General features: G+C 38.6%; 3 protein-coding genes and 2 long non-coding RNA genes across 18 annotated transcripts; 3 read left to right on the forward strand and 2 right to left on the reverse strand.

Annotated features, from left to right (window-relative positions):
• Positions 1 to 483: 483 nt before the first annotated feature.
• Positions 484 to 1,736, reverse strand: LOC124311926 (venom allergen 5-like). The gene is made up of 6 exons (XM_046776293.1): positions 1,728 to 1,736; positions 1,408 to 1,659; positions 1,164 to 1,334; positions 939 to 1,088; positions 807 to 907; positions 484 to 733 (listed from the first exon to the last, which is right to left on the reverse strand). Exons 1-6 carry the CDS (start codon positions 1,734 to 1,736, stop codon positions 484 to 486), a joined length of 933 nt encoding a protein of 310 aa, XP_046632249.1.
• Positions 1,737 to 2,625: 889 nt separating this feature from the next.
• On the forward strand, positions 2,626 to 5,619 carry LOC124311050 (transcription factor TFIIIB component B'' homolog). 2 transcript variants are annotated; one of them, XM_046775320.1, is made up of 6 exons: positions 2,626 to 3,570; positions 3,641 to 3,914; positions 3,979 to 4,114; positions 4,174 to 4,371; positions 4,424 to 4,956; positions 5,015 to 5,619. In XM_046775320.1, the coding sequence occupies exons 1-5, from the start codon at positions 2,840 to 2,842 to the stop codon at positions 4,948 to 4,950; spliced, it is 1,866 nt and encodes a 621-aa protein (XP_046631276.1). In that variant the 5' UTR covers positions 2,626 to 2,839; the 3' UTR covers positions 4,951 to 4,956; positions 5,015 to 5,619. The 2 variants fall into 2 exon arrangements, with proteins under 2 accessions (XP_046631276.1, XP_046631277.1); XM_046775321.1 differs by having other exon boundaries at positions 2,629 to 3,570; positions 4,439 to 4,956.
• Positions 5,620 to 5,976: 357 nt separating this feature from the next.
• Positions 5,977 to 10,376, forward strand: LOC124311472. 9 transcript variants are annotated; one of them, XR_006909819.1, is made up of 8 exons: positions 5,977 to 6,123; positions 6,780 to 6,890; positions 6,976 to 7,045; positions 7,118 to 7,224; positions 7,306 to 7,338; positions 7,396 to 7,498; positions 8,383 to 8,603; positions 8,669 to 10,376. XR_006909819.1 is itself a non-coding variant. In XM_046775981.1 (6 exons), the coding sequence occupies exons 1-5, from the start codon at positions 6,196 to 6,198 to the stop codon at positions 8,574 to 8,576; spliced, it is 480 nt and encodes a 159-aa protein (XP_046631937.1). In that variant the 5' UTR covers positions 6,146 to 6,195; the 3' UTR covers positions 8,577 to 8,603; positions 8,654 to 10,376. The 9 variants fall into 9 exon arrangements, 3 of the variants coding, with proteins under 3 accessions (XP_046631937.1, XP_046631936.1, XP_046631938.1); XR_006909821.1 differs by having other exon boundaries at positions 6,787 to 6,890; XR_006909820.1 differs by lacking the exon at positions 6,976 to 7,045 and having other exon boundaries at positions 5,978 to 6,123.
• LOC124311712 lies at positions 10,206 to 11,154 on the reverse strand. 2 transcript variants are annotated; one of them, XR_006910160.1, is made up of 3 exons: positions 11,060 to 11,154; positions 10,378 to 10,557; positions 10,206 to 10,294 (listed from the first exon to the last, which is right to left on the reverse strand). It is a non-coding gene; the product is annotated as an uncharacterized LOC124311712 (long non-coding RNA). The 2 variants fall into 2 exon arrangements; XR_006910159.1 differs by lacking the exon at positions 11,060 to 11,154 and adding an exon at positions 10,712 to 10,801.
• On the forward strand, positions 10,960 to 12,818 carry LOC124311604. Of its 4 annotated transcripts, none has more exons than XR_006909978.1 (3): positions 10,960 to 11,036; positions 12,435 to 12,524; positions 12,589 to 12,818. It is a non-coding gene; the product is annotated as an uncharacterized LOC124311604 (long non-coding RNA). The 4 variants fall into 4 exon arrangements; XR_006909980.1 differs by lacking the exon at positions 10,960 to 11,036 and adding an exon at positions 12,237 to 12,247; XR_006909977.1 differs by lacking the exon at positions 10,960 to 11,036 and adding an exon at positions 12,252 to 12,340.
• The last annotated feature ends 24 nt before the right edge of the window (positions 12,819 to 12,842 follow it).

Consider the following 12,842-nt stretch of genomic DNA (forward strand, 5'->3'; position numbering starts at 1 on the left):
TTCGGGACAACATGTCGCGATTTTGGTTTTAGTCAAAGTGGCCGAGAGATTTCGCCAGGTGTTTATTTTATACCGGCAAGTTTGTAAAAGGTAACACCTGATGACCTGAAGGCATTGTTTCACTTAAAAATAGGAAATTTTGCGACCCATTTATCAAAGGAAAAAACCCCCTTTTGCCTTGGGTGACGAAAAAAACAAAACTTGTTATGTAAATGAAACAAGTTGGTTGTTTTTCAAAAGGTCAAATTGGCAACTAGAAATCATCAGATTTCTATATGTAGATTTATGTTTATACAGTCGCTTTGATGGTAAAATAAATTCGACGTTGTCTTTCGACAAGTTGTCCGTCTGATGGCTTCATCGAAGTAAACGTGTAGGTAATCATTAATACAAATTGATTCTAGTTACGCTTATCTTGTTCCTTTCACGACAATAATTCAAATACTACAGATAAGAAAATTTTCTGCGTAAATCAGGTCATGTTTATTCAGGATAATTTGGACAATCGGAAGAGGATGCGTAATCCACTTTGTAGACCGGTTTATTCGTGGCATTCCCCCGAGGACTGTAATTGCAGACGTAAAACTGTTTGTAAGGTTGTCCGGGTGTGAAAGGATATCCGTTGTAATCGTCGTAGTATCCAATAGCTGCACAGCCGACGTGAGTAGTTTCAGCCCAAACCATTTGCGTGTAATGGCCAATAACTTTACCGTTGTTTCCACTCTGGCAACCCCTTCCAGATGCGATTTCAATATCAAATAGGTTTAAAAAACAGACAGTACGTGTATTTGAACTGACAGTGTTACCTGAAATCCTCAATCTTCCCACAGTTCATAAAATCAACTTCCTGGGACCAGCCATCCTTGCCATTAATAATGCTGGTCCAGTCTGACGTGTTTGCCAGGTGTGAACTAAATTTCATTCCGAGATTTTGGCCATATGCAAGCGGCTCCGGTTCTGTTATTGATCACGAACGTAGATAGCGAATACCAACGAATAAAATTGGTCACAATAATTTGTGTACCGTGTTTGTATCTCAGGTGTTGCGCCCATACCCAAGCGGCATTAGCCAGTGCTTCACTCCATTTCTGTGCAGGAAAATTGAATAACAGGTAATTTTGTCAAATCAATACCTTATTGCTGCAAAATATTGCTACACGTACCAAGTTGGGTATGAATCCAGCAGCCGGTTGCGGGCCAGGTGAACCTCGAATTTCCTTACCGGATACGATTTTCTGACGAAGGTCATTGTGCAGATCCAGAATAAGTTTCACGTCTTCCTCTGTGGCTCTCAAATCTATCGGACTAGGCCATTCGCCATCGTCACCTCTTAGCTTGTTATTTAATAACCAAATAATTAGATTATTTCTATCAACTTTAATTTTAGAATATGTTTCTTTTTATTACCAGAATAGACCAGTGCAAATAGGGGAAGTAAGGTAATCGACGGAATGGAACGGCAATGGGCTGATCGGGATCACTGGATGGTATTGGTCGAGATGGTTGCGTGTTGCAATAATCTAGTTTGATAGGCAAAACCTGATTCTCTTCTAGGTCAGATCTAAACCCAGCAGGGAATTCCCAGTGAGATCGATGATGTGGATAAAGAAAAAGACCTTGATTCCAAAAAGCTATTTGCGGAGCACTTAACACTTCCAGCTGAAAGAAGGAGCATGCATGTAACTAAAAATTGTTATGCGGCTTGATTTTGTATCTTAAAAAATTACGGTAATCATTTCCTACCATGAAGGACAATAGCAGAGACCAATTTTTACGCAGCATCATGCTGTGTCGGTGAATTTAGATTAAAAGACAGGAACGTTTTCTTTCCGTCGAGAATGGCGAACTAAGAGAGTTTGCGAAAATTAATCTGAGACATAGTATGCAAGGAACATTGAAGTCGTGACCCACATTATAAATTCCCCCGAGTATTCCTTGAAGTGGTCGAAAAATTGTAGTCTCAATTCTCGTTCCGTTGATTGCCTTGCGACGGCTGCCTTTAGTGATAAAACGTGTTGAACAATGAGCTCAACACTTTCAGGTGAAACATTCTTGATTGGAAGAATGAGGAACTTGTTAGATCATTAATTTTATCAGCACAATTAAAAGAGATAAATGGTTAAGTATTTTTACTAGGAAGTCTCAACTCTCTCAAGGTACCATTTCATGCTAATTCTACCGAGATTCTACAAATAATTTAAATTTTAACGTACAAATAGAAATATTTTTAACGGAGCATATTTCTCTCGGGCTTGTTCTAATTACAACCTGACGCTATAAAACGCTTGTCACGATGCATGCGCTAACTTGCAGAACGGCAATGCAATGCACTTAAATAAAGTTTTCTCGTTCATCGCTTTTTGTAGAATGAAAGTAAGAGAAACCGAGAAAGGTCATATTTAATTCACGTTGACACCGATCCGTCCTCCGAAAACTGGAAGTGGGTTACAAATAATTAACTGTGATCTAAAATCTCGCAAAGAAAAGAACTACCGTTTTCTGGAGTTTAATTGGTTCGTTGACTTGAAGGTTCAACTGGCTTGGGTCTGGTCTACCGTTCAATTCAACAAATTGCGCGTCAAACAATCATTTTATTTTTTGTCGATAGGTGGCAGTAAGGATAATGAAACGTCCATTTGCCATTTGCCTATTTCGTTCTTCCCATGGCCATGTGTCTAGTGTCTGAAGTGTGACAAGAAGTGTCTCTAGTTTAAGCTTCGATTAGAAGTTTAGAAGTTAGAATTCGTTAGAAGATTCGTTCACGGACTCAGTGAGAGTGTATATTGCAATTTTCTGAATAGTTACGAATTTGCGATTTGAGTTCTTATCAGCTAGCACGATGAGAAGGGCAAGGCCAAAGATAGCCCCCAATTTGGTGTCGGCGGCCCGTTCGTCTAAAAATGCCACAGCAAATAAGGCTTACCAATCAAACGAAGACGTAGCATTAGCATCTCATGTTGAAACAAATTCAACTCCAAAGCCATTAATTCTTCCTAGTTTGGAACGAAATGATGAAGCTACCAGTTCAGAAGAGTCTACCCTGATCATAACTCGTCAGCCTGAACCAGTAAAAATTATTCCCTTGGAACTCTTGGAAATGTCACCTTCTGTAGACAAAGAAAATGTACTACTCACTGTGGTTTCGGATGAGCTTTCTAGAGATGGTCAAGCCAGTAGTTCAGTTAATGAGCCTGGTGTACCTTCCTTTTCCCATTACAAGTCTAAAAACAGAATTCGACCAATCATTATCAATGCACCTCATCGTATAAGGACAATCTCTAGTGCTAGTGAATCTGAAGATGATGCTGCCAAGAAACAGTTGAGGACACAACTCAACTCTCCAGTAAAAAAACCACCGGCCAAAAAAGATAATGTTGACACAACATCTCCATTGCCACCCAAAGCATCTACAGAGAAGGGTAAAAGAGGTAAAAACAAATCTGATCAAAAGACCCCACTCGGGTTAAAAAAGGCTATCATGAAAAGTAAGTTTGCCAGTGGTCCAGTGGATCGTTCCAAGATGATCATGTTTGATCTTATCTACCATAATCCAGATGAGGGTGAGAGACCGTAAGTTCAAAAGAGAAAATAACATAAAATGATTGCCACCATTTTAAAATAATTTTTGTTTTGTTGACAGTCCAAATGCTTCAGAAAAATTGAAGAAGCGACTTAAACCTTTTGAGGTCCAAGAGCTGGCAAAAGACCAAGCAGGAAATGCAGAAACTACCGGAAATGCCAACTTGGATGATAGGCTCGCCGAAGAGGAGGAAATGAGAATGATGGAAGAAAATCCAGAGAATTCTGAAAATGAAGGAGGAAAACAGTCAGAAGAGGAAGAAGAAGCCACCATGCCAGTACCGCAAGTTCGCCTGGGTCCCGATGGAGAAATCCTACTAGACGAGAAAAGTTTGGTAATAGTGTATTATTTAGTTTGTAAGAATATATTGTATAATTAATCAGTCAATTTTTGTATAGGTAATTGATACTAGCGAAACTAAACGTAACAAAAGCCAACTTGCAAACGCTCCAATAATCGTTGAAAATAATCCCACTATGGTGAATTATGGTTCATGGCGTAAGAGGCGACGTGCTGACCGTTGGAGCATGGAAGGTTACAAAATTTAATTTTTAGATCACTCAAGTCAATTCCTAACATATTTTCTCTATTAGAAACCTCTCGCTTCTATCTAGCACTGAAAATGCTAGGTACCGATTTCTCATTGATGGAACCGCTTTTTCCCGGCCGTGACCGTGTTGATCTGAAGCGGAAGTTCAAGTCCGAAGAGAAAACGAATTCTGCCTTGGTTGACAAACATATATCTAACCCGATACCATTTGATATAACCCAGTTCAGGGATAAATCACCAGGTAAATTTGTTTTCTTGTTATTGCATTATAATGTCTTCATCATTAAATGTAGTATATTCTCAAATAGGAGAGGATTCGAGCGGCGTGGAATACGAAAGCCAAGATAAATCAAGAAAAGATGCCACTAAATCTACGCAGACCACTGACAAAAAGTATAAGGGGAAAAACAATAAAAAAGAAAAGGCTTTGAAGAAAACCGTGAGCGTCCAAGATCAAAATCCTGAGTCTGATTCGGATCAATTTTCAATCGCATCTATAAGATCCCCTTATAAGGAAACTTCAAACAAAGAATCCGAAGAAGAAATGGCACCCCCTGCGAAAAAAGGCCGGAAGGGGAAAGCCACCGAATCTCGAGTGTCTGCAAGAGGTCGAAAGACGAATATTGGATCCCGATCTGGTAAAATAACTCGAAGAAAGAATGTAAAGCCTCTTGATTCTTATGACGAAGAACCAGAAAACCCTACTGAGAATGATGCTTTAGAACCAGCAAATTGTTCAAAGGATGCCAACCCTGCTGCTCCAAATTCAAATAATCCACTCGAGAATCTACTTAATTCTCCCCTTGGAAAATTGGTTTAGAACAAGGTGGGTTTAACTTTCGTTGAAGATCCTGGAACTCCTAATCAGGCTCCATCTTTTCTAGTCCCTCCAGTTCTTTCAGAAGCCAATCCCGCTTTTGCTCAAGCTGAACCCGGTAGTTTAGTGTTGGTGGCAGAACCCAATCCCGGAGATCCTAACAATCAATTGGTCCACGTCTAACGTATAGCCGAACAACTTGAACCGGTCCCCTAACAAGATCGATTTTACCCTTTGAATTTTGCCCAATCCTTAATTATTAATTTTATGTGTGTGTGTATGTTGTTCCCATCAAAAATTGAATACCTAACTGTTTACTGCTTTTAAGGCCAGTGTGTAAGGAACAATGTATATTTAAACAGAATTGTTATTTGAAAATTTTCACATTCCACATAGAATTGAAGTGCTTAATCAATTGTAATAATATGACATGTAAAATTACAAGAAACTAAGAAGCTGCACAGAAGAATCTTCATAATTTCGGATATGAACTTTTCTGGCAGTGTTCATTTTCAAACTACTTGAGGAGTCATTTCTAAATGTGTTGGTTTTGTCTGATGTTTCGTTTGCTCACTACTATGACGACAATTACAGCCACTGCAACGAGGTAAGGGCAACAAAACAGGTATCAAAACATCAGCAGGATGGCTGACGGGGTACGAGTAACTTGAACGAGAAGAAAAAAATTCACAAAACCATTTCGAACCAATTTCACGAACAAGCTTCAGATGTCAACCGCCTAATAAGGTGGAAGATTCACAGATGAAAATTTAAAAGCCTTTAAAATACAAACTCGACCATTTGGTAGATGGCCAATAAAATTATTGCATGTCAACAGAATAAAACCGCCGTCCGAGTAAATGACAAAAAACATCCTAAATCCAATTCCTTTGATAATCATGGCCATTTATTCCGAGTTAGGAGTTTGTTCTCTGCAATTCTTCATCACCAACACCAATTCACCATTCAGGCGTTCACCATCTATCAACAAGTATTTCTGCCATCACAATTTTTGGCAACGTTGCACACCCAAAATGGCGTTCAAGAATCAAGAGGAGTAGAACAATAGCCTACGTGAGTCAAAATCTGGAAAATCTTGGTCAAAACGAAAACGCGAAAACGGTGATGCATATCCATAATGTATCGTGGAAGAAATAATAAGAGAAGAAATAGGTGGTATGTACAAAATCATTGTTGATAAAACCGTAATAATGTAAGGCTGAAAATTTAGTATCGGATTGCTGAAACATGCTAATGGCATACAGTAAGATTAAATGTGTATACAAGTTACAGCACCCACAAGAGGTAAATTGATCAGACCCCAAGTAATTTGGTGTTTCGCCATGATGTAGTCAGATGGGAAAGCAAGGCATGTATAAATGGCAAATTCTGGAGCAAAATTTTCTCTTTTAAATGCTTTAAAATGCAATCTTTAGTACCAAATCAATGTAAAATACTAAATGAAAGTACTGAAGAAGTTGCATGGCAACTCAATTTCATAGATGACAATTTTTTTGCCAAGCCAAATTTGTATAAACCCAGATCCTTGTGTTTGTCCTCGCAAGATTTTCTGCTTACTGTTCAACTGCTCCTTCAACTCGGTTATCTCCATGGTTAGTTTTTATACAATCTTGTGGGGGTCGTCTTTACTCGTCGAAGTAATATTAACTTAAGAATCAGTCCATCGTTTTTCAAAGACGTTTTCTGTAATTTCTTGTTGTTTGTCGTAGCCTTCAGTCGCTGTATTTCCTACAATTTTAAACTCAACGTAGTAGCTCATCATCTTCGTTTCTGGTTTCTATTACTTGTTTTTCTGGATATCCGATTCGTAGGTCGTAGGTCTACTCAGCGACAGTTTCCTTCAAAGATTTCACCACCTCTTTAAGCATCTCGTTCTCCTGAACCACCTCTTCAAAACCCTGCACTACGGCACTAAGATTCTGGTACATTTGTTGAAATATTCCAATCTGGTTTTTAAAATACTGGTGGTCGTTTTCTAAATTTCGCATCGTACGATAATAACCGAAGGGTCCGTGCGTAATCTAGAAAATGTGTTGTCGTTGTCACCGGGAAATGTCCAGAAAATATGGAAATGAAGGTGTAAACAATTCTTTCTAGCTGCATAATTGATATTTTTATGTTTGTGATTATAATATCTGTTTGAATGCAGGTTCTGAGAGCTCCAGTGATTGCTGCTGTTCATTCCCTGCTAGCCTGGCTGCTAGATAATATCAAAAAAATCTTTAAAAAAAAAACATCTCTTTATCTGTTGGCTAGGTATCCAATAATTTAGATTTCAAGATCCTTCTCTAAATAATTTTAAAAACTGATCTTGTTTTCATTCCCAATATATTGTAGGGTTCTGTCACCTGGATTTAATCTTTTTACAAGGTAAGGCCACAAGAAGAGCAATAAAAAAACATCCCCTGTTTAATAAGAAGCAAGAAGGGTTTTCCGTTTAGGTTTCCATCTCTCATATTGGTCATACAGAAGCAGTCAACACTCAAGTTCAACGGCGTACAACCGTTCAACATTGTCCCACGTCTTGCTGGTAGGTAGTTGATCTGGCTTATGCTTATCCTGAACGTATTTTCTCTTAGTTTTCTGTTTTCTTTTAATGCTACAGTGCATTAGTGTTAGTAGATGTGTGAGTAAGAGAGATTTAGTTGGTAGTTATGTTAAGTTAAACGCCATGGTGACTTAGTGTGGAGCAAGTAGAAATCAAACCAGGGACCTTTGGGATCAACACTAGGTGCTGTAACAGTAAAACCATGGTCGTTTACGGTCTGAACTATTTCCGGAAGTCGTAAATATTCTTAAAAGGCTGAGTGTGTTCTGGAAAGTTTCACAATTCACTCTCATTGAGGGTGGTAATAATGACTTAGTGGTACAGTCTGCATCTGCCATGCCCGTGATCGAATCCTGTCGGAAACATTAGGAAAAATGATCAGATATTGATATGACATCAAATTTTTGGAACGGGTCCGTATTCTTTAAAACAATCTATTTATTTTGCTCACATACCTTTAGCAACTGCTTTATTATTGCTTTTACGTAGGGTTTGGCTCTTTAAAAAGAAAAAGATGATTGGTATTTATTTTATTTTTCTTCGATTTAAAAAGTAAACGACGAACTTTTCGCTCGTGCTCGAATTGCGAAACTACTTTGTCATGTGCAAAATTGAACTTGCTACAAAAGTCGAATTCGCATTGGGACGTTTTGAAAGATTTTAAAAGTAATGCAGGAAAGAGAATGAGGGCAATATACCAAATTGCTATTTCTTAAAAAACCAGTTGCCCAAACAAACATTGCGTGTATTTGTATCCGACTTGGCTTATTCTCTGATGTTGTTTGTTCCTCCCCTTTTCATTAATAATGACTGCTATTTGCATTCCAACACCTAGACGAACGAGTAATTCAAATGACATTTTTTAGGTGCCATTGAAAACTCGAATCGCCCAGATGTGTTCCCTCACAGTCCAGTGCTGTTAGTAGAAGAGTTGAAACTGACATCGCGAGGATCCTTCTTCTCGACACCAGCAAACACCTTCTTGCTAGAAAACATGACAGAGCACTGTCTCGGATGCCTGACTCTCGGCAGCAGCAGCCAACTCAACGGGGGAACATGATGATAATTTCCAGAATTCGACAAGAAGGTAGGCAGACACAAAAAATTATAATGAATAGTTCGTTGAAAGTGTTTTAGCTTTCTTTTTCACAGCTTTGCCGCTTGTTTTTATGTTGATGATCATGCAGATTTCTTGCCGTTTCCACCATCGTGAGCAATGTAGTTTCAAACAAATTTATGTATCCATCATCGTCCTGCGACTTATGGGTCTTGGTCTTGACGAACAATTTTCCAATCTTAATAAGTTTAGTTCCCTTTATCCCCTTTTCGGTTTTGGTCGTGCCGTAATTCATCGATTCGCCTTCTGTTTTCGTAGCTTTAGCTGCGTTTTCGGTGTGTTTAATTGCTTATTTCAGTGCTGCCAGAGCTTCGATAGCGCTTCCACTTGCTCTTCAGCTAACTTTATCGGTTTTTGCGCGCAAGACAAAAGTTTCCTCTTGGGTGCCCGAAAGTTTTTGATTCTCTTGTTTTACTCTGTGTAGTTTTTTTTCGGGAATCTTCAGCCTCCTTCTTCAGATCGTCAATATTGAACTCTAACTCTCGCAAAGATGTTTCGTCTTCCAGTTCCAAATTTACGGATGGTTAGTTCGTCGTTTTTGGTTATTTTTCTGCCAGACGTATCTTTGACAGATTTCAAGTTCGCGTTTAGTAGGCCGTTTTCGTCGTTGATGCGTTCTAGCTTCGACATCTTTGATGATAGGGTCTCATTCTGATTTTCCATTTTAGCTTTCAAATTGGCCACTTCAATTCGAAGCTGAGATTCGGTGGTGTCACCACGTCGAGGCAATGTTCAGCATTTATCTTTCTTGAGTTCGTCGATGTGAGATTCGAATGCAGTTAACTCTCTTTTTAGTTGAGTCTAGTTTTTGTGCTTCCTCGGCTTCTTCCGTGGACAGGATAGCAGCGTCGCGTGCCTCGGAAATGCGTCGATTTTCCGCAAGCTGTTCCGTTGTTCTTTTAAATTCTCCTAACTCGGTTTCTAGCTGCCTTTCTAGACTTGTTAAAGCCAGAGATTTCTGAGGGGCTAGTTTAAGTTCCACTCTTGATTTGTGGATCTCCTCGACTTCCTTATCGTCGACAACTTTTTGGCCTGCAGGGTAGAATCCAAGGTCGCTTCTTTTTCTTTCAAGATTGTCTACTTACTGCTCAATTGATCCTTTAATTCGGTCAGTTCGGTCGGTTTTGATTTAATCATGCGAGAGTTGTCTTTACTCGTTGAAGCCATGTCTGGTGAAGTAGCCAACTTTAGAATCAATTCATCGTTTTTCAAAGACGTTTCTGTAAATTTCTTGTTCAGTTCGTTTGTCCTAGCTGTCAGGCGCTTTATTTCCTCCAATTTATATAAGAGCAGCGAAGGATCAAATCTTACATTTTCCTAAATTAAAACTCAAATGGTGGTCACCAAAACAAATTTAATGGTAGCATTGTCTTGCAGTTGTCTTCAAAACATCATAGAGCTAGATCTGGGGAAGGTAGCAATATTTTAGAGATTTATTACTACAACTTGTGAGCAAAAAGTTAACCTTAAATTTAATACATATTAAATGCCACTGCCACAGTTATAATTTTAAATGTTGGATAAAATAAGTACTTTGCAAATAGAAACAATAAAAATTTGGCTTTGAAAGACAGCTTGCACTATTGCAATTTACCGTTTGATCTGTTTTCACAAGCACTTAGGCAGCACATAGGTCACACAAATACTTCAGCTGAAATTTTCTGAAAACATTGAGCGATTTAAGCCAAGAATGCAAAAAGATAATGTGATAATAAAATGATAATAAATGTGATCTTAAATATACCTCAAAATCCTAATCTGAATTTGTTTAAATTTTTTTAAGTAACTTATGATGTGTGATGTGATTTTTAACTTAACTAAGGAATAGACAAAGTTTCCCAAGAGGAATCTATTTAGTAGGGCTTTTAGCCCAGACAAGCTAATGTTCCAATGCTGCTCTCCAATCATCAATGGCCATCAAAACCTACAGAAAAAAGAAATATTTGTCACAGGTTAGGCAAAGTGTTGACAGGAATAAAGCTAAAAGTGTGATACAGGTGATTATTAAAAGAATCAATTGCCCAGTCTCTAGTGTGAGGATCGCATGAACCCGGAACATGCTGTTGTTTTGACTTTACATTTGCTGTTGCATTGTAGATGTAGCCTAGTAGAATGCCACAATGAATAGAAACACATTCTGAATAACAGGCACCATCTGGGTGTTTTTCCTTTCAGCAATCCACTGTCCAGCACTGTTGCCCAGGTGCTGAAACGTCTGGAATCTTGCAGACAAAATGAACGGAGATCTGTCTTGAGTGCCTTTTCCTCAGTGTAAAAGTTGGACTGGCGTCCATTATCACCTTGGGGATTTCGTCTGTTGTGATGTGTGATGTGTCATTGTGTGATGCTGCGTGGTGGCTTCTTGGTGAAATTTGTCAAGGGGTGAAGGGGAACATTACATGAGTATGAAAATTATTTGTTGTTACCTTTGTTTGTTAGTTCTTTCAATTGAGTGTCACCGAGCTAGAGCGGACATTGTTTTCATGATACTTTTAATTTAAACGTTTCTTCTTTCTGACGCTAGACGGCATGGCCTTCGATGACCTGTCAGAATCAGTTTAGTTTATTACTTTGCACCTCTCTGAAGAAATTTCTCGCTACTACTACAAAGAACTTTTTTGTGATAACTGTCAGTTTCTGTTTCAGCAACAAAGCTCACTTGTTAGATTTTTAATAATGTGTTTTTTTTTTCTACTTCCGGTTTTCTACTTTTCAGTCAGTAGTTCAGTAAATATTCATTCGACGTCCAAAATAACCACACATTCGTGATCCTCGTCAAATTTGTGGTAAAGTTCATGTTTTTTTTTGTACGTTTTCGTACTTCCGGCTTTGAGAATTTTCCTGAACTATAGTTCAGGAAGTATATAGTAGTTTTGAGGCGCCTTGGGATCCTGGCTCCCCTCAAACAACGCAGTGGCCGTCGCCCTCAACATCCCCCCGGCTCCTTGGCGCCGCCTCCGGAGGAAGTGCCGTCTGATGGCCATCCAGGGATCTGTCTCCATCATTCATCGCCACATCCACGGACATGGGGATGACCAGGAAGCCAATATTCCGGCTCCTTAATGGATTTGCTTGTAATTATATGGCATGTACTGCATGAAATTGTTCTGTATCGTTGCATCGTAGTGTTTTATATCTCGTTTTTCATCGCTCTGCATATTATTTCCATTGTTCCATCTCTCGTCTACCTTCGCCTAGTCAATTGAAATTCCCCATCGTACATCTACTACTCTTTTATAATGATATGTCTTTGTCACGCCGTCGTGAAATACAGTTCTATGTCTCAGGAAAATTCTCGATTTTGGCCAAATTTTGGATTTCGTTTAAATCACATCTAATCGACCCCAAATTTCATGGAGATCACGAATATCTGGTTTATTTTGTCGGCAGCCCGATGGTTGAGGCGCTATCGTCTACTTCCGGTATACTTCCGGAAAATTTGCATAAAACTAGCAAGTGAGCTTTATTATCTGTACAATTCTTAAGACTCCCTGCCAAGTTAAGTAAACATAAATGGTCTATTTGATTACTTTTGTGACTTTTTTTACTATCTAAGGCCGGTCCTTTAGATAGTTGGTTTTGGACGTGTCAAATAGATGGCGTGAAAGAATATTGTGTTGATATGTGCTTATGGCGGCTCGTTGTCAACAGTTAACTGTCAGTTCAGCTACAGCTATTTTCTTCAAAAATTACCAATGAATTCGTTGGTAAATTGGATATATTTGTGTGCAATTTGTTGAGCATGTGTTCCTTTCCATAGATGTGTTTAAAATAACCTTAATATTTCTCATTCATTTCCAGAAGAAAATGTGAAAGGGGTATGCAGCCTACTGTCAACTATTGTGTTGTAAATCCTGGGATCCTACTGAATGTGTCATACAAATGACAGAGGTAACAACCAACACTAGCTTGATCAAGTATTGCTGAAATATATATTGTTCTCATTTTTTATTAGGATTCATCATAATTATCGACTGATTCTATTAGACTTGCACCAACCCCAGTATGGACCAATCTCTCATTCCATCTTCTAGAGAACCTTGGATAACTGATTATGGTGGTTTTGTGTATAAGTTTATTTTTCATGTCACTGAACTTTCTTTGTTGCAGTCTAATATGTATTTAAAGTATTGTTCTGTACTGACATCTATCTAATAGCACATTGATGACACAAATTATAAACAAGACTGTGACTTAAGTATATTTTTT

This window comes from Daphnia pulicaria, chromosome 8, assembly GCF_021234035.1.
Source record: "Daphnia pulicaria isolate SC F1-1A chromosome 8, SC_F0-13Bv2, whole genome shotgun sequence".
NCBI lineage: Eukaryota > Metazoa > Arthropoda > Branchiopoda > Diplostraca > Daphniidae > Daphnia > Daphnia pulicaria.